This window comes from Phyllobates terribilis, unplaced genomic scaffold, assembly GCF_046119375.1.
Source record: "Phyllobates terribilis strain yellow unplaced genomic scaffold, ASM4611937v1 Scaffold_4__5_contigs__length_816908805, whole genome shotgun sequence".
NCBI lineage: Eukaryota > Metazoa > Chordata > Amphibia > Anura > Dendrobatidae > Phyllobates > Phyllobates terribilis.
This window is the reverse complement of record NW_027362764.1, coordinates 14,026,963-14,045,055: the sequence shown is the minus strand read 5'-3', so window position 1 is coordinate 14,045,055 and position 18,093 is coordinate 14,026,963. Positions and strand designations below refer to the sequence as shown.

General features: G+C 46.3%; 1 protein-coding gene across 1 annotated transcript in view; it reads left to right on the top strand.

Annotated features, from left to right (window-relative positions):
* Nucleotides 1–3,540: 3,540 nt before the first annotated feature.
* The window catches only part of LOC141264818 (uncharacterized), a 33,749-nt gene continuing 19,196 nt past the window's right edge, over nt 3,541–18,093 (top strand). Inside the window, exon 1 of the mRNA XM_073677162.1 lies at nt 3,541–3,655. Within this exon, the coding sequence (XP_073533263.1) occupies nt 3,586–3,655 (70 nt within the window). The 5' untranslated portion in view covers nt 3,541–3,585. The remainder of the gene's footprint in view (nt 3,656–18,093) is intronic.

The following is an 18,093-nucleotide window of genomic DNA, read 5'->3' as shown; positions in this document are numbered from 1 at the left end:
AATTTTTTTTTTAATAAATCCTTTATTTTAACACTAAATGACAAGTACAGTAACAAACACTGTCACTGTACTTATTATATATGTGACTGACATGTTTCTATCTATCTAATCTATGTGTGATGCTCTATTCTTTCTGTTATAAATTGTCGGGTACAGGTCTATGCCGCTGCTGAATTGCCGGCTTTTCATGTTTCACTGTGAGCACTGTTCCCATCGATTTGGGCAATCACCATGGCTGTGACATTACAGTGAGTGGCAGACAATCCCTGCATGATTGGTGCTCTAAATAGCGCCAAACATGCAGGACGGAGACCCGAGCTCCCGCCCGAGCATCGCGCAAGTACTCCGCGAGCTCCGAGCATCTCGAGTACTGAGATGCTCGGGAGAGTACCGAGCAGTGGCGAGCATGCTCACTCATCACTATTGAAGATGAAATAATTTCTAAAAGGCCTAAAGTTACAGATGACACATTTCCTTTCTATTTTAGACAAAAAATATATATATTTTCATCTTTTACATTTTAAAAATTACAAAAAGGAAAAGGGGCCAATGCAAAAGTTTGGGCACCCTTGGAGATTCGTGTGCTCAGATAATTTTGACCAGGGTTTCAGACCTTAATTAACCTGTTAGGGTTATGATTTGTTCACTATCCTTGTTAGGAAAGGCCGGTGATGCAAATTTCTCAGATTTATGATAAAACAGCCTCCTCTAACCTTGCGCCAAAACCAGCAGCCATGGGATCTTCTACGCAGCCGCCGAGCACTCTGACAAAGGTGGAGCATCTCACACCTCGTACTGCCAACAACGATCTTCAGACTCCCAGCTTGAAAAACAAGAAATCTCAAGAAAAAAAATCACATTTATTATAAATTATCAGACAAATTGGAAGGAAATTATGGAGTGGGCTCAGGAGCTGAGCACCCTCCACACGAGGCAGATACCGGCTCTATTACATAGCTGTCATCTGTCTCAGTCTATGACAGTAGCATTTAATTTAATTGTGTGCCGGTGCCACGTGGAAGAGCCTCTATCGGCCCCCTGCAACGCGATCGCTGGGGACTTGTGGGTTACTATGACAGAAGTGGTTCTGCTGAAGACCCCCGCCACTGTTATAGTAATGTCACCGTCATCTCGCCCCTCCTGTGAACCTCAGCCCTAGACTGACGTCTTCACTCTGGCCTTCTTTAGCATTGCAGGCACAGGTCATCTACGTTTTAAAACATACAAAACATTTAAAGAAATATAAAAAGTTCACATCCTCACACTTTTCCCTCGTTAAAGGTAAAAAAAAGAAAAAGCTTTTTTATTTTTGCTACATTTGAATTATGTTTTTTTTGGTCATCTCACGTTCCTAACAAAGTGTAATAATAAGTAACCAAAGCATTGTATGTATAGGCGGATTATGATGAGGGCAATCTGGGCTACTGCCCGGGGCCTGGAGCTCCGGGGGGGCCCTTGGCAAGACTGCCCTCTTTATAATGTGTGCGCCGCTGATGCGGCACACATATCTTGGCAGGCAGGGGCGGACCGCTCCACCAGCAGCTTCGCAGGGCCCCTGCTTCCTCTTTCGGCTAGGAGACACGGCCCTGTGCACGGCTGCATCTGCAAACATGATGTCAGGCAGTGCGCCCTGCACTGCTGCACTGGAGAGGATCTGGATGACACGGGAGCCGAGCAGAGGGATGGTGAGTGACGTGTGTGTGTGTGTGTGTGTGTGTGTAAGGTGCCCCAGCGAGGTAGTCGTGGGCGAGCTGTAGCCCCCTCTCGCTCTGGCACCCTACAGACAATTCGTGTCCTCCCTCTGATGTGTGGCTGTGTATGTGCTGCTCTTCACTTACTTCAAGCCATCCGATCGTGGCTGTCTCCAGGCATTTCTCTTCTGGGACCAGGGCAGCAATAAATTCAGAGGACACGAGGTTCTTAACTAGAACTTTATTTGGGGAAGAGGAATATATACACTATTTACAGGCAGATATAATGGATAAGGCCCGACAGGTTATCATCTCTCTCACAGGCGCTGGTAACTCCTTCAGCCCTGGTTCCCTCTTTAAGTGAAGCATCTCTGTGGCTCTAATCTCTGGCCCAAGAGACTCTTCTGGATCCAATATCTCTCCCCCACGTCTTAGCCTGGAGTCCTATTTGTCTTCTTCTGCTTCCTGCAGACTAGAAGTGCCGCGAGTTCTCACTACCTCTGATGAGCTTCTCCGGCCGGCTAACAGGACTCTTGCTCTTGCGTAAGGAGACTGTAACACTAGTGATCCCACTGTCTGAGGGTATGGAGCTCCCGTCTACCCTAGCAGCCACTATAGTCAGGCTGCCTGAACAATTCACTGTCCAATCTCTTACTACTCTCTGGACACTAAAACAGAGGCTTTTTTTTTACTAATGTGCCCACTCTCTGTGAGCTGTCATCACAGAACTTTAACCCATCACTGCCTATAACACTGCTAGCAGGCTCAACCTGACATCTGCACCCAGGACAGTGGCAGCTTGTGGCTGATTACAGGTACTGCAGCCCACACACAAGGAACTATGCCAGAGCTAACCCCTTAGCTTGGCCTACCACAGTTCAGAGAGGATTAATTAAGGGAACACTTTCCTTAACTACTTCAGTGCCTAGGGAAGGCTACGTCCTTCCCCACTATTACATGTGTGCGCCTATATGATTGTGTTTATCTATGTACACAGGCCACAATACATATTAATGAAATTAATCTTCATTTATTAAAAAAAAATAATGATAACAGGCAATGGAAGAAAAAGTGCACAATGCAAATGGCTATGTGAATAAAGGAAGCGCAGCCGTGGAGACAAAATTAATGGTAATATCAAAACAATATATACATACAGTATATGTCTTTGTCCCCTCCATATCATGAAATCATGACCATACTAATACACAATAATGCCGCACATGTATACATATACCTGCATGTCACCCCTATCAAAAATATAATGGCATTCCCTGCCAGGTTAGGGGTTCAGTCTCATACTGTATACAGGGGCATGTCAGTATACTTAATTGTGCTCAATTTTAAGTCATACAATTAATGTGAAAAAATAATTCTAATTAATATTAAAATTGATGCAGGTTTGTTATCGCCGTAATGGGGCTGTGGTGGACGATCGTGTTTCCAGATCATTTTTACCGCACAATGAAAGTCATAAAACTTTCTAGATGATTTCACATCCAGGGGGGTATCCATTCTCATTATCAACGGGGCGGGTCAGAACACTGACACTGTCAGCTGATTGGACCGTGCCGTGACACACCCCCTCCTGGTAACACCCAGCTGTCAATATATTCATAGATTATTAGTAGGAATAACAGAGGAGCGATACAACACAGAGATACAAGAGAGAAGTTCCAGAATTATCAGATTATGTGGAATATAAAGATTTACTAAAGCTGTGGTGTGCGGAGAGCTGACGGCTCCTCTTTACTGATCTTCAGCTCATCTACAACTTTCCACGTGACTTTTCTTCTACTTGTAACTTTTTTTTCTGTCTGTGACTTCTACATTATTTCTTTGACAGCTCTGAAATCCAGGCAATAATCTGAAGAACTTTATTGCTGCAGCCATAATGGAAGAAGAAAGTGATGTGCGGGGAGATGAGCGGTGCGCAGAGGACGATCCTACAAGTAACCGCCCCGGTGAGGAATTATCACTAAAGAAAGCAGAGAAAAGTCACATCTTTTTTTCATTCATCAAACATAATACACCTCAGCTGCTGCAGAACTCATAATACACCTCAGCTGCTGCAGAACTCATAATACACCTCAGCTGCTGCAGAACTCAATACAGCTCAGCTGCTGTAGCACCTCATAATACACCTCAGCTGCTGCAGAACTCATAATACCTCTCAGCTGCTACAGAAAAGCAAATAGACCACAGCTGCTGTAGCGCCTCATAATACACCTCAGCTGCTGTAGCACCACATAATACAGCTCAGCTGCTGTAGCACCTCATAATACAGCTCAGCTGCTGTAGCACCTCATAATACAGCTCAGCTGCTGTAGCACCTCATAATACAGCTCAGCTGCTGTAGCACCTCATAATACAGCTCAGCTGCTGTAGCACCTCATAATATACCACAGCTGCTGTAGCACCTCATAATACAGCTCAGCTGCTGTAGCACCTCATAATACAGCTCAGCTGCTGTAGCGCCTCATAATACACCTCAGCTGCTGCAGAACTCATAATACCTCTCAGCTGCTACAAAAAAGTAAATACACCACAGCTGCTGTAGCACCTCATAATATACCACAGCTGCTGTAGCACCTCATAATATACCACAGCTGCTGTAGCACCTCATAATACAGCTCAGCTGCTGCAGAACTCATAATACCTCTCAGCTGCTACAGAAAAGCAAATACACCACAGCTGCTGTAGCGCCTCATAATACACCTCAGCTGCTGCAGAACTCATAATACCTCTCAGCTGCTGCAGAACTTATAATACACCTCAGCTGCTGCAGAACTCATAATACAGCTCAGCTGCTGTAGCACCTCATAATACAGCTCAGCTGCTGCAGAACTCATAATACCTCTCAGCTGCTACAGAAAAGCAAATAGACCACAGCTGCTGTAGCACCTCATAATACACCTCAGCTGCTGTAGCACCGCATAATACAGCTCAGCTGTTGTAGCACCTCATAATACAGCTCAGCTGCTGTAGCACCTCATAATACAGCTCAGCTGCTGTAGCACCTCATAATACAGCTCAGCTGCTGTAGCACCTCATTATACAGCTCAGCTGCTGTAGCACCTCATAATATACCACAGCTGCTGTAGCGCCTCATAATACAGCTCAGCTGCTGTAGCGCCTCATAATACACCTCAGCTGCTGCAGAACTCATAATACCTCTTAGCTGCTACAAAAAAGCAAATACACCACAGCTGCTGTAGCACCTCATAATATACCACAGCTGCTGTAGCACCTCATAATATACCACAGCTGCTGTAGCACCTCATAATACAGCTCAGCTGCTGCAGAACTCATAATACCTCTCAGCTGCTAAAAAAAAGCAAATACCCCACAGCTGCTGTAGCGCCTCATAATACACCACAGCTGCTGTAGCACCTCATAATATAGCTCAGCTGCTGTAGCTCCTCATAATACACCTCGGCTGCTGCAGAACTCATAATACCTCTCAGCTGCTACAAAAAAGCAAATACACCACAGCTGCTGTAGCGCCTCATAATACACCTCAGATGCTGTAGCACCTCATAATACAGCTCAGCTGCTGTAGCACCTCATAATACAGCTCAGCTGCTGTAGCACCTCATAATACAGCTCAGCTGCTGTAGCACCTCATAATACAGCTCAGCTGCTGGAGCACCTCTTAATACAGCTCAGCTGCTGTAGCGCCACATAATACAGCTCAGCTGCTGCAGACCTTTACAATACACTTCAGCTGCTGCAGAAAAGCACAATACACACGTTAGCTGTTGAAGAACCTCATGATACACATCTCAGCTGCTGCAGAACCTCATAACACACCTCAGCTGCTGCAGAACATCATAATATATCTCAGCTGCTATTGCTGCATTACATTGATAGAATGGCTTCTATATCCACATTGAACAGTTACAAGTGATGTGCAGAGAGCAGTGACGTCATGTAAAGTATGAGGCTTCCAATGTTGTTTTGCCACAAGATTAGGGACCTGACAGCCGTGTATGATTTACTCTGATGCTGCGGCATTTCAGAGGAAACATACATTTAATATCCAGCTGCGGATGATGTCACCAGGATGACTAGCCCGAGTGGCCATCCCCGGCGGCTTCTCCCTGCCCTGATGTCCTAGACTGACAGGTGTCCCCTGTATTTGCACTTATGAAAGTTTTACATTGAGATGCCGAATCCTAAATGTTGTAGAGAAAAATTAAAAATCCATAAAGACATCTCCGGAGAGGGGACATATCACCGTCACATTGAACATGTGAGATTAATTATAATTGGGGAAGTGAGAAGTTAATTATAACTGGGGAAGTGAGAGAGAGCTGACACTTCAACCTGCATTGAAGTAGGGACCCCCTGCTCGGACCGGGTAATTACAACAGGAAATCTGTTCTGGGAACCAGCCAACTAGACTGGGATTCATTTATGCAGAGGCGGAGAAGCACACTTTCGAAGCAAGAGCTTCCTCTGTTCTAAGAGGCTTGTCTGAAACACTTTAGAGCCAGTGGTCAGTGATGAATATTGGGGTTTGCATCAATCCGATATTTATGGGAGATATATTTTCGGTGTTGTAACAAAGGGACAAACATAACGCCTTCACTCACATCACCGTCAGGCATTTCTAACCCCTCCAACTTATTATTGGTCAGATGGATAATGCTATTTATGCCATGTTTCACTTTTATAGAAAGGTAAAATTGCAATTGGAAACATGACAGCAATATCTCCCACCAGAGATATCCTGAAAGTGGGTGTGAGGAACGACACCAGAGAGATCATACAATATCCCACCGCTGCCGTCAATCTTTCAGGGATTCGAACACACAGACACGATCCCGATTACTCACTATGTAGTTATCGGCAAGATAGCAGTGAGCGTATGGCGTACACACCTCCGAATTCCAACGCATGGAATATGTGTATACGCCCCCGTACGATCACTATTAGCTTCACGATAACCCAATTAATTATTCGCTACCACTACCAATCAGTTTTAAAATATTCAAATACAGACCTGATTGGATGCCTGCTTTCTGTTAGTGTATGGCTTCAAGGGAGGAATGATTACAGAGCAAAAGAAACAGGACTATTAAATTTTATATTTAATCCAAAAGGGAGGCAGTGTTTATGAAAAAATATACAAAAGGTTTTACAAAGGGGGACAATACAGTACAAAATATACAGTTACACAAAATAAATGAGATTAATAGAAGAACTTAACAGACAGATTGCAGAGACTATTCAGTTTAGGGATGCTGGAGAGCAGGCACTCCAATGGACAGTTATCTAATGGACCATTATTGAACGGGACCCTGCTTATAAAATATATAACTCCCGGCATGAGTATAGACTTATGTACAGCTGTATCTTTTATGCCAAAGGAGGGCACTGCCCACACACTCCCATGTGATAACCTCAAGTGGGCTGGGCTCCACCTTTCATGTTTGTATTAAAATCTCTAACTTCTGCCATAACGTCTCGCTGGTTAATCGCATAAGTTCGCAAGTGATACCATATTTTTTATTATGAATTTACCTTTCGTTAGAGACCAGATATGACATGGCTGCAGTCCATTATATTTTTACTCTTGCATTATTGCTCACCGGCGGAGCATACAGATACGGAAAAATATGAGTATTGTTCCTTAGCTAACCCCTGCCACTAAAAATATGTGTCCCATCACAATCGGAAGTATAGAACTTCCGAAATTTCATTTTTCGTGTCAGTGCCTGCGAGACTGCAGATTAAACACATGTGCAAATGGAGATGTCTTGGTGTAAGGTAGAATTCCTTTGAAGCTTAGGAGCTGTATCCTCTTCACCCAGATGTCTATTCATCACCCGTGTCACTCCATTTGATATGTTAATTAGGCTGGACAATTGAGATAGTGGCTCCTTTTGTACTGCTATTTGCATATGGGCAACTGCGTAGAGTGTAAGCTCTTGTTCCTTTGACAAAGGGTACAGAGGGGGAGAGGTAGAGGGATTGCAGAGGGAGATAGAGATTCTTAATATTTTCTATGACAGTGGGGATCTCATAAACTTTTGAAAGACCTAGCACATCCCTCAACCAGCCCCCACGTGAGCTCATCAAGGGGAGGTGTGTGGGTGTAAGCTTGATGTAATAAAAAGCAGAATTTGGGTTTTTGTATTTTGTCAGTCCTGGAAGGTAGAACTTGCTGTGGGTTCTGTCCGTTTTCCTAAGAAGTGCTGTGGCGCCCCTGAGGGTTCGACCGCCACAGGAATGCTGCACTTCTTCAATGGAGTGTGGTGTTCCTCCTCTGAGGTAAGGCCGGTGTGATGGTTGTGACCTAACCTTTTGCATCCAACACCACATTTCTCCACCAGAGGGAGCTAGTATGCACTATGTGCTGCTCCCCTGGTTACAGGGAGACTGGGGAACACAAAGTGGTAGGAACCAGTTAGTGGGTGTGGGTGGAGGAACAACTAGTTAGTGACACTTCAAATTTCATATTTAATAGAATGCCATCTTTGATCTTGGTTCTTCTTCGCTGGTCCTTCAGTCTAGCCTTTGCTAGTCTGTCGGCTGTCACTGTGCTGTCAAAATACTGTGTGTAAAGTGACTTCCCTCCGGGAGCGCAGATCCTGTGTGGGCCTGCACCGGCATGGGACACAGCCCTCGTACCCTGATCTTGGGGACGAGAGGTAGGTTGCAGACAAGGAATGTCTCAACCCGGCCGAGGACCAGGATCAAAAAGGCCCGGGAGCTTTAGAGGATGCAGACGGAGCGGAGTACACCACCTGTCCTCAGCTACCTGATCTATTCAGAGGGATTCCGGCTGCAAGAGGGGTACCGGCCCCCGACACCCGACCTTGTACTCTACGTCCAGGACGGGAAAGCCCAGTTAGGCCCTGAGGATCCCACGGGGCGTCTGATGGAGAGGAATTGCCACCCGAGCCCTACACCTGAGAGGAGCTCAGAGGGAGATCCGGCCTATCTACACACGCGCAGATGGGAAAGGGTGAAGTCTGTAGTGCAGGAACACTCTGGTGTAGGGTCGCTACCGAACACTGGACTTCCTCGGAGGTACTCAGACCCCCGTCCCTGGTGGCCGCAGGACTCCGCGAGGAGCAGGGAGTCGCCTTCCCGCTAACATCTCTGAGTGAGTAAAGCCTTGGAAGTTCACCCCAATGGCCTCCGGACTGTTCATTACGCGCCATACCACGTGACGCGGTGCCCGTATTCCCCGCGCTACTACTACTACCCCCCTTCATCCTGTTTTCCTGCCCTGAGGCCTTGCTCCACCTGTGGGGAGCAATGAGAACCTTGGCCGCCATGACACCGGGCCTCAGCGGGCTGCTAGCGGCGCTGGTGGCCCTTCACCAGACACCACAAGTGGCGTAGTCGTTAAAAAAATCAGCCACTCTAATCCGGACTAGCCCACACCATCTCTTTCTAATGTGACGGCCCTGAGCACGGGTCGGGCCCGGGCCACGGCTGCATCCCATCTCTCCAACACAGGGCCCGACGCCGAGTCCCCCAACACCCAGGGTAAAACACGGGCTTTTTCCGAGTAGAGGCATCACAACCTGGCGTAGTCGGCAGGATATTGTGCCCGCAGCAACGGAGAAGAGTGCCCATTGCTATCGGGTACTGTGTGCCTTACACCTTGAACTGTCGTTTTACACTTAAAATGGCGCCCGCCCAAGAAGAACAGGCGCCATAATGCTGTGAAAAGACTGTCTTTGAACGCCTCCCATCGTGGGCTGGGCTCCCGCTTGGCGCCAAAAATGTGGACTGCCCCTTCCATCAGAGACTGTTCGCGGGGTAATGCCCGTCAAACCGGACGGGCTGAACGAAGGCGGGCCTGTCAGCATTCCGCCCAGGAACCACCCCGAAAGAGGAGGAAGAAGAAAAGCAACAAGGTGCGGCCATTGCAGTCGGAGCTTGGCAGTCAACGGAGGCAGACATGGATGCCTCTGGGGAACAAGACCATGCGTCTACTGAACCCGGTTCAGTCCCTTCACCCGGCAGAGAGCAAGGCGGCAGCGTGTTGACCCCGGGAGATATTCCACAGGTGGCGTAGTCGTTAAAAAATCAGCCACTCTAATCCGGACTAGCCCACACCATCTCTTTCTAATGTGACGGCCCTGAGCACGGGTCGGGCCCGGGCCACGGCTGCATCACATCTCTCCAACACAGAGCCCGACGCTGAGTCCCCCAACACCCAGGGTAAAACACGGGCTTTTTCCGAGTAGAGGCGTCACAGTACCTCCACTAAGCTCTGACATCAGGTTTAGTACTTTTTTTTGTTATCCCTTTTATGTTATGTAATTGTATATATATTGTTTTGTTCCCATTTTGCATCATTTTTGTATAATTTTATAAATGCTGCATATCTTTCTGGATTAACTATATAAAATTTAATAGCCCTGTTCCTCTTTCTCTGTAACCACACTCCTGAAGCCATATCTACCTGTAACACGTGTCCAATCGGCCTGTATAAATGATTGGTGGTGGCAGGCCAGCTCTAGTTTTTGTAGAGCTGGCAGTGACCATACTGGGGTATATATTTATTCCATGTGTTGGAATCGGAGGTGAATATACTATATGCTCACTGTGAGCTCCCTAATATCCAGCCCAGTATTGTAAGCAGCCCTGGACTTGTCCATCACTCATCAGACAACTGCGTATTGCCCTGATGATTGGAGGCAGCGGAGTTCCTTCCCCCGATAAACTGGTGGCAGCTGTGCGATCTGCGTGATTTCTCCAGTATCATCCATCACACTAAAAATGGGCTGTGTGAGGAGTTGCCCACTTACTAAAGACTATGAGACTTTTCCATCACGGAGCACCGGTTCCATCGATATTATTATGTTTTATTAGTGATTTACTTGTTAGGTTTTCTATAGTTCTGCTTGCTCATCAGCATGTGCACTAATTTCACTTGTAAAGTGTCCAGCATTCCATTAATCTCACTAGTGATTTGCTTGCTCATCAGTTCAGCATCAGGTATCAATGCTTCCATTCAGTGATAGTAATCATACATAAGGCCAAACCCAAGATTGGTAATCAATGAAAGCAATCATTCCATTGTCTCCCAGCCACTAACCCCATTGTGGGGATGGGAACAGTAGACACAGTGGAGACGTCACCACAGGCAGTCTCACATGCTGACCCAGGTGATGGGAAAATATCTCCACTAATGCACACTTAGCTGGGGGAGGAAGGGGTGAGCTCTTCTGCCCATTCAGGGGGATGCCCCGTCTCATGCTGCACATAACACATCTGCATCTCTGGCTGCTATGGGCATAAAAGGGGACAAACTTATGGTGTGGCCCCCATGCTCCCCTGACCTCAACCCCATTGAGAACCTCTGGAGCATCATCAAAAGGAGTGTCTATGATGGCGGGAGGCAGTTCACATCTAAGCAACAGCTCTGGGAGGGTATTCTGTCCTCATGCAAAACAACTGAAGCAGAAACCATCCAAAACCTGACAAATTCAATGGACGAGAGAGTTCAGAAGCTTCTTTCCAACAAGGGGTCCTATGTGCAAATGTAACATCACCTAGAATAAAGTTTTGAGTTGAAAACTGTTTGATTTCAGTCTGTAATAACCTGCTAATGCTTATAATTTCACAAATGACCATTTTTTTGTTCTTTATTAAAATGAAAAGGTTGAAAACTCTGCTGTGCATAATAATTTGGAACATGCATTTTGAGGGCAGTTTGAGTTTTTTATTTTTTTAAAAATATCCTGTTATCATCGGCAGATTATACAAAAACCTTTCAATTGTCCTCTAATAGTTATTAGACTGGAAAATTACAATGACTGCAATTCATATAGGGAATTTGGGAAAATCTGAGAAAATATTATTTGCATAATAATTTGGAACACAGTGTAGTTTTGTTTCTTTCTCTGTGCTCAGCTGAACGTTCCCCTGGGACTCAGCTGCTGCAGCTCCTCTGCAGCCCGGTGGACCCCAACGTGTCCTTTAAGTTTTATTTTATTTTATTAAAGGACACGCCAGCATAACACGGGCTATCCTGCAATGCAACCTTTCATCGATCTTTCTCTGCCGTCCTCATCCAGGGAGATTAGCTACAGTGCCCATGGGTTGTAAACTTCTTGATTATGCTGCACACCATGGATAAAGGAACATCAAGCTCTCTGGAGATGAACTTGTAACCTTGAGATTGTTGATATTGTTCAACGATTTTGGTTCTCATGTCCCCAGACAGTTCTCCTCTCCTCTTTCTGTTCTTCATGCTTAATTCTGCCTCACAAAAATCAGAATAGAAAGGGATCAAAAAATGTTATGTGACCAAAAATGGTACCAATAAAAACGTCAACTCATCCCGCAAACAACAAGCTCTCACTTGACTTTGTTGGCAGAAATATGGAAAAATTATAGCTCTCAAAGTATGGTGATGCAAAAACTTGTTTTTGCAAAAAAAAAGTATCTTTTAGTGTGTGACAGTAGCCGAACATAACAAAAGATATAAATCTGGTATTGCTGTAATCGCACCGACCTGAAGAATAAAGTTGTTTAATCACTTATACCACACGAGGAACAGCGTTAAAAATAAATAAATAAAACCAATTCTTCATCTGCTGTTGATTTGTTCATTTTGCCTCACAAAGATCGCAGCATGGCTCAGCGCACATTTATCCTGTACTCTGCGCTGAGCGCTTACACCGGGTTTCTGTGTAAATCTCTGAAATATGCGAATCAGACCGAACTTCTGGCTGAAGATTCCCTATAATGAAGCAGATGAAGACATTGAAAGCCGTCTAACCTATGATCCAATGGTGTCCGTCTTTTTAAGAGTGCAAAAAAACGTGGTCGGCTACAGTTTTGAGCATCTCTGAAAAGAAGAACTACTCTGAACAGAGGCAAGACGCAGTCCAGAGTAACTCTGCTGCCTCATTATAGTGAATGGATCCCTCGAGTGTTTCATCTGAATCACGTCATTCAGAGATTTAGATGAAAACCCCGTTATAAGGGCTCATCGTAGAGCGCAGGATAAATGTGATCCCAAATGTTATGTAAAATGTTCCCAATAAAAGCTTCAACTCAATCCACAAAATAGTGCCCACTCAGGTCTGTCATCTGTTATTGGAAATATAAGGGGCTTCCACGTTACTGGTAGCAAAAAAGGCTCTGGAAAAGCGATATGGCACCTCGCCCCCTTCACCCCCCCAAAAAAATCCAGCAAATTCTGCACTCCTAAATCCAAATGCCCCCCTCCCTTCTGAGCCCCAGTGTGCGCAAACCACATTTAGTGTCCACATGTTTGGCATTTATATAGCGATAAGGGCCTGCATGTCTTCAGAAGCAAGAGCTGGGCATAACGTACTGGTCACTACAACGTACTGGTCATTACAACGTTCTGGTCACTACAATGGATCATTTGCAATTTTCACTCAGCAACATACAATAATGCTTGTTTCTGGAAAACACCCATGGAGTCAAAATCGTCACTACACCTGTAGATAAATTCCCAGAGGGGCTTAATTTCCAAAATGGAGTCACTTGAGGGAGGATTCTGCTCTTCTGGCACTTAGGCTCTCTGTATGTGAAGTCGGCAAACTATTCTATGATAATTTGTTTTCAGAGAGCCAAATAACTTTCCTTCCCTCCGGAGTCTCGCTCCGTGACTAAGCAGTACTGCACAGCCATATATGGGGTATTGCCATGTTCAGCAGAAATTGTGTGACACATTTTGGTGCCATTTTTATCCATTTCCTTGTATTAAAATGTAAAATCTGGGGTTAAAGCAACATTATTATTATTATTATTATTGTTTCTTTATTGGCCACTGATTAACCAAAGAAATGAGTCGGTCTCTCAGTAAACACTCTTCCACAACAATATATATCCAAAACAGAGAATAAGAAGCTGAAGTGTGTTCATGTAAAAATACCATGTTTATTATTGAAAGATTCATAAAAACAGGAAAATTTCCAAAATGAATAAGGCTATGTCCGCATGTTCAGGATTTGAATGCAGAAAATTCCTTAAGGTTTCTGCATCTCTTGGCAGAAAAAAACACACTTTTTGCCGGGATTTCGATGCAGTTTTTGGACACCAATGAATGCTTTTTGGAGCTAAATAAAGATATTCGAAAAAAGAAACGTGGGACATCGCTTTAACCCTTGGATTACCATCAGACCTGGGGTGAGTATATTGGTTAATTTAAATGATTAGAAAATGTGTCTGTTGTAGTTCAAATACAGTGTTTTACTCTGTGTGTGTTTATTTAACTCTTAAATTTACTTTTCACAAAAAATACACCTAAAATTTACAGTTTATTGATATCATTTAAAAATTCCCAGTATTCAAGAAAAACCCTCAAAAAAGCAAAACAATGCCAATAAAAAACAGACCGGCACAAAAAAATTCCAGCCAATTAGATACAGACAAATGGGGCGGACCCTTGATCTGTTCCTGCCTGTCAGCAGAGGTTGGCACCCTCCTGAATGCAAATGGCGCCCCCGATCCTCGACGGCTCTCCCTGAATGACCCTGAGAGGCCCTCAAATGAATAGGAGTGATGGGAGTAAAGTACAGATGTGAGGGGATAAATAAAGGTAGCCAGTGCTACACCATCAGAACATCACAACCAGCAGCACTGTACCTGCAGCGTACAGGTGTGGTAGGTAGAGTGTTATTTTTCAAATATTAGTCCTTATTTAATAACACCTTCTTACCGGCCTTCACATATTATTCACAGGACAGTTCACGTAACCAAATCATGAAGACAGAGATGTCTATGTCAGCACAGTCTCTGCCAGTCCGCTGTATATTATGGCTGTGATAGCGGACAAGTGACATATGTTATGTATCGATATCACAAACTCTGTATATATCAATCATCTTCAGTTACATACGTCACATGTAGTGATGAGCGAACGTGCTCGCAAATACTCGGTACTCGCCCGAGCATCATGGTGCTCAACAAGCTCGGCGCTCGGCGAGTATTTCCGGGTTGCTCGGCGGGAGCTCGGGTCTCCTCGCTGCATGTTTGGCGCTCTTTACAGAGCCAATGAACATGCAGGGATTGCCAGCCAGTCACTGTAATGCCGCAGCCATGTTGGTTGTGGCATTACAGTGATTGGCTGGCCGCACAGCGTCATCAGGTCTATATGAGACCTGGCGCCGCCATGCTCGTCACAGTCACTCCGGATCAGACAGTGTAGGGAGAGTTGCTGCTGCTGAGCTAGGGAGAGATTTGCTTTTGTATTAGGCAGTGTAGGGAGAAAAACCGTACATTACACTTATCCATCACAACAAACAGTCCTTCTGAGGACTAATCCATCTGCAGAGATATCAGGCAGGGTATATAGACAGGCAGGCAGTGTATATAGGCAGGCAGGGTATATAGCAGACTGCAGTGCATATAGAACAAGAGGCTCCATTCCAGTTCTGCCTTCTGCTGCTGTTAGATATTTCTATACAAAGGCCCAGGTCTCAGGGGCCAGGAATAATTTTTTTTGCATCTTAATCCTCATAATTTGCTTAAAAAGCAATCAAGAGAACACCGTTTTTCTGCGCCATTTGCTTGTTGGCACTGCAGAATACAGCCAGGTTCTTTCCATATTACAGCGCTAGAAATCCACTCTGTTTTCTCCGTCACACGGATCACATATACGTTTTCAGAAAATACTGCCATTTCTGGCATCCATTAAATTTTTTTTTCAGTGTGTCAGCAAAGTTTTTGACACTGGTTTGCTGTTCAAAACAGTTACCTACAGGCCAGGTATTTAAAACTGTGTTTTCTCCGTCACACGGATCACATATACGTTCGCTCCAAACTCAGTCATTTGTAGTGAGCGTGGAAGATATTGTCCTCCATTTAAAATGGGCAAGGCACGTGGCAAGGGACGGGGAACTGAACGTGATGGTGATGGTGCATGCAGAGGCCGAGGACAAGGCCGTGGGCAAGTCGAAATTGTGCCACAACAAACTCCCACATCTTCTCGCCCGACCTTCCTCTCCCAATTTCTAGGGGACCACAGCACACCACTATTGAACCCAGAGCAGTGTCAAAAGGTTGTTGATTGGATAGCGGATAATGCTTCCAGTCACTTAGCCACCACCACCACCACCCTGTCTTCCACACAGTCATGTCTCAGTAGCCGTGAGTCTGGTCCGCATATTCCTCACCCTGATGCTCCTTCCTCCCACCATGCCGAGTACCCAGAGACAACTGATCCCAAACTTGGACACTCTGAAGAGCTGTTCACTTTTTCATTTATAGATTCGGGCCTCTCGCCCGGTCCACTTGAAGCGGGGCAAGAGGAGATCGCGTGTAGCGATGCCCAAATATTTGAGCGGCCACGGTCACACGAAGGCGACGGTGGGAAAGTGTCACAAGAGGTGGACGATGATGAGACACAATTGCCAGAAAGTCAGGAGGAGGACCTGGGTGCGGAAGTGGAAGACGAGGTGGTGGATGATATAGTAACTGACCCAACCTGGCAGGAGGACATGCAGAGCGAGAACAGCAGCACACGGGGGAGGGAGGCAGAGCACTCCAACAGGCAGGAAGAAGCAGTGTGATGGCCGCAGACAGAAGGCAGCCAACCGTTCCCCGTAACACCAACAAGAAGGAAGTTGTCAGTACAACTGTTAGGTCTTCCCGAGTCTGGTTGTTTTTTAAAGACTCTGCTGATAACCCCAAAAAGGCCATTTGCACCACCTGCCAGGCCATCATCAGCAGGGGTGGCAAAACGACCAGCCTGACCACCACCAGCATGATCAGGCACATGGCAGCAAAGCACCCGACTTTGTGGGCCGAAACCCAGGGTCCAGGAACAGTGTCTTCGGGTGACACCACTGCTTTTTCCGCTGTTGTGCATGCATGCCAATCCCCTGTCCATGGTGCATGCGAAGATGCCTCCTGCCCTGCACTTATCGTTGCACACTCTCAAGTAGCAGCATCAGGAAGCACGTCCATGTTCTTGTCCCAGCACAGCGTTCAGTTGTCCATACCCCAGTGCTTGGAACGCAAGCGCAAATATGCAGCCAATGCCCCACAGGCCACAATACTAAATTCTCACATTTGACGCCTACTTAGTGCTCGAAATGTTGCCTTTTAGGCTCGTGGAGACAGAAGCATTCCGCAACCTGATGGCAGCGGCCGTCCCTCGGTACTCGGTCCCTAGCCGCCACTATTTCTCCCAGTGTGCCGTCCCCGCATTACACAAGCACGTGTCCCAAAACATTATCCGTGCTCTCAACAACGCAGTTACCGGTAAAGTCCACCTAACCACGGACACATGGACAAGTGCTTGTGGGCAGGGACGGTACATCTCACTGACGGCACGCTGGGTTAACATAGTGGAAGCCGGGACCCAGTCGGACCTTGGGACGGAACACGTCCTCCCGACGCCAAGGATTGCGGGCCCTAGGTCAATCAGGGTTGCCCCCACGGTCTACAGCTCCTGCACCTCATCCTCCTCAGCGTCCTCCTCCTCTTCAGCCTCCATCTCCGAAATGACCACATCAGTCACAAGCTGGAAGCAGTGCAGCACTGCCTCGGCCAAACGGCAACAGGCTGTGCTGAAGCTAATATGCATAGGTGAAAAACCGCACAATGCTGAAGAGTTGTGGACAGCTCTGAAAGAGCAGGCCGATCTGTGGCTCACACCGCTGAACCTACAGCCAGGCATGGTCGTGTGTGACAATGGCCGGAACCTGGTGGCGGCTCTGAGGCTAGGCGAGCTAACACATGCACCATGCCTGGCCCATGTTCTTAACCTCGTGGTTCAGCGGTTTCTCAAATCCTACCCAGAACTGCTGGATCTGCTTGTTAAAGTATGCCGCCTGTGTGCCCATTTTAGAAAGTCAGCGTTTGCAGCTTCTGGCTCACAGACTGGTGTGTGATGTCCCCACGAGTTGGAACTCTACACTGCAGATGTTGGGAAGGATTTGTGAGCAGAAGAGGGCAGTTGTTGAGTACCAGCATCAACAAGGCCGTCGGTATTCAGTTCAGACTCCACACATAAGACCTCAGGAGTGGACATGGATATCAGACATATGTACCATCCTCCAAAACTTTGAGGACTCCACCAAGATGGTGAGCGGCGATGACGCCATAATTAGCATCACCATCCCGCTTCTCTGTCTTCTGAAACGGTCTCTGCTCACAATCAAAGAGGATGCATTGCAGGCGGAGCACGATGAGATGGAGCAAGGAACTATACAGGGTGATTACACACAGCCAAGCCTCATCTCATCCCAACGTGGATTGGGTGACAATGAGGAAGAGGAGGAGGAGGAAGGACAGGAGCTAGTTTCATGCACTATAGACGGTACTACCTGCACAGCTGTCATACCGTCTGTTCAGCATGGATGGCCAGAGGACAGAGAGGAGGAGGAGGAGGAGAGCATGGTCAGTCATCCTCTTGGTGAGGACACGAAAGTCTTGTCTGTTAGTA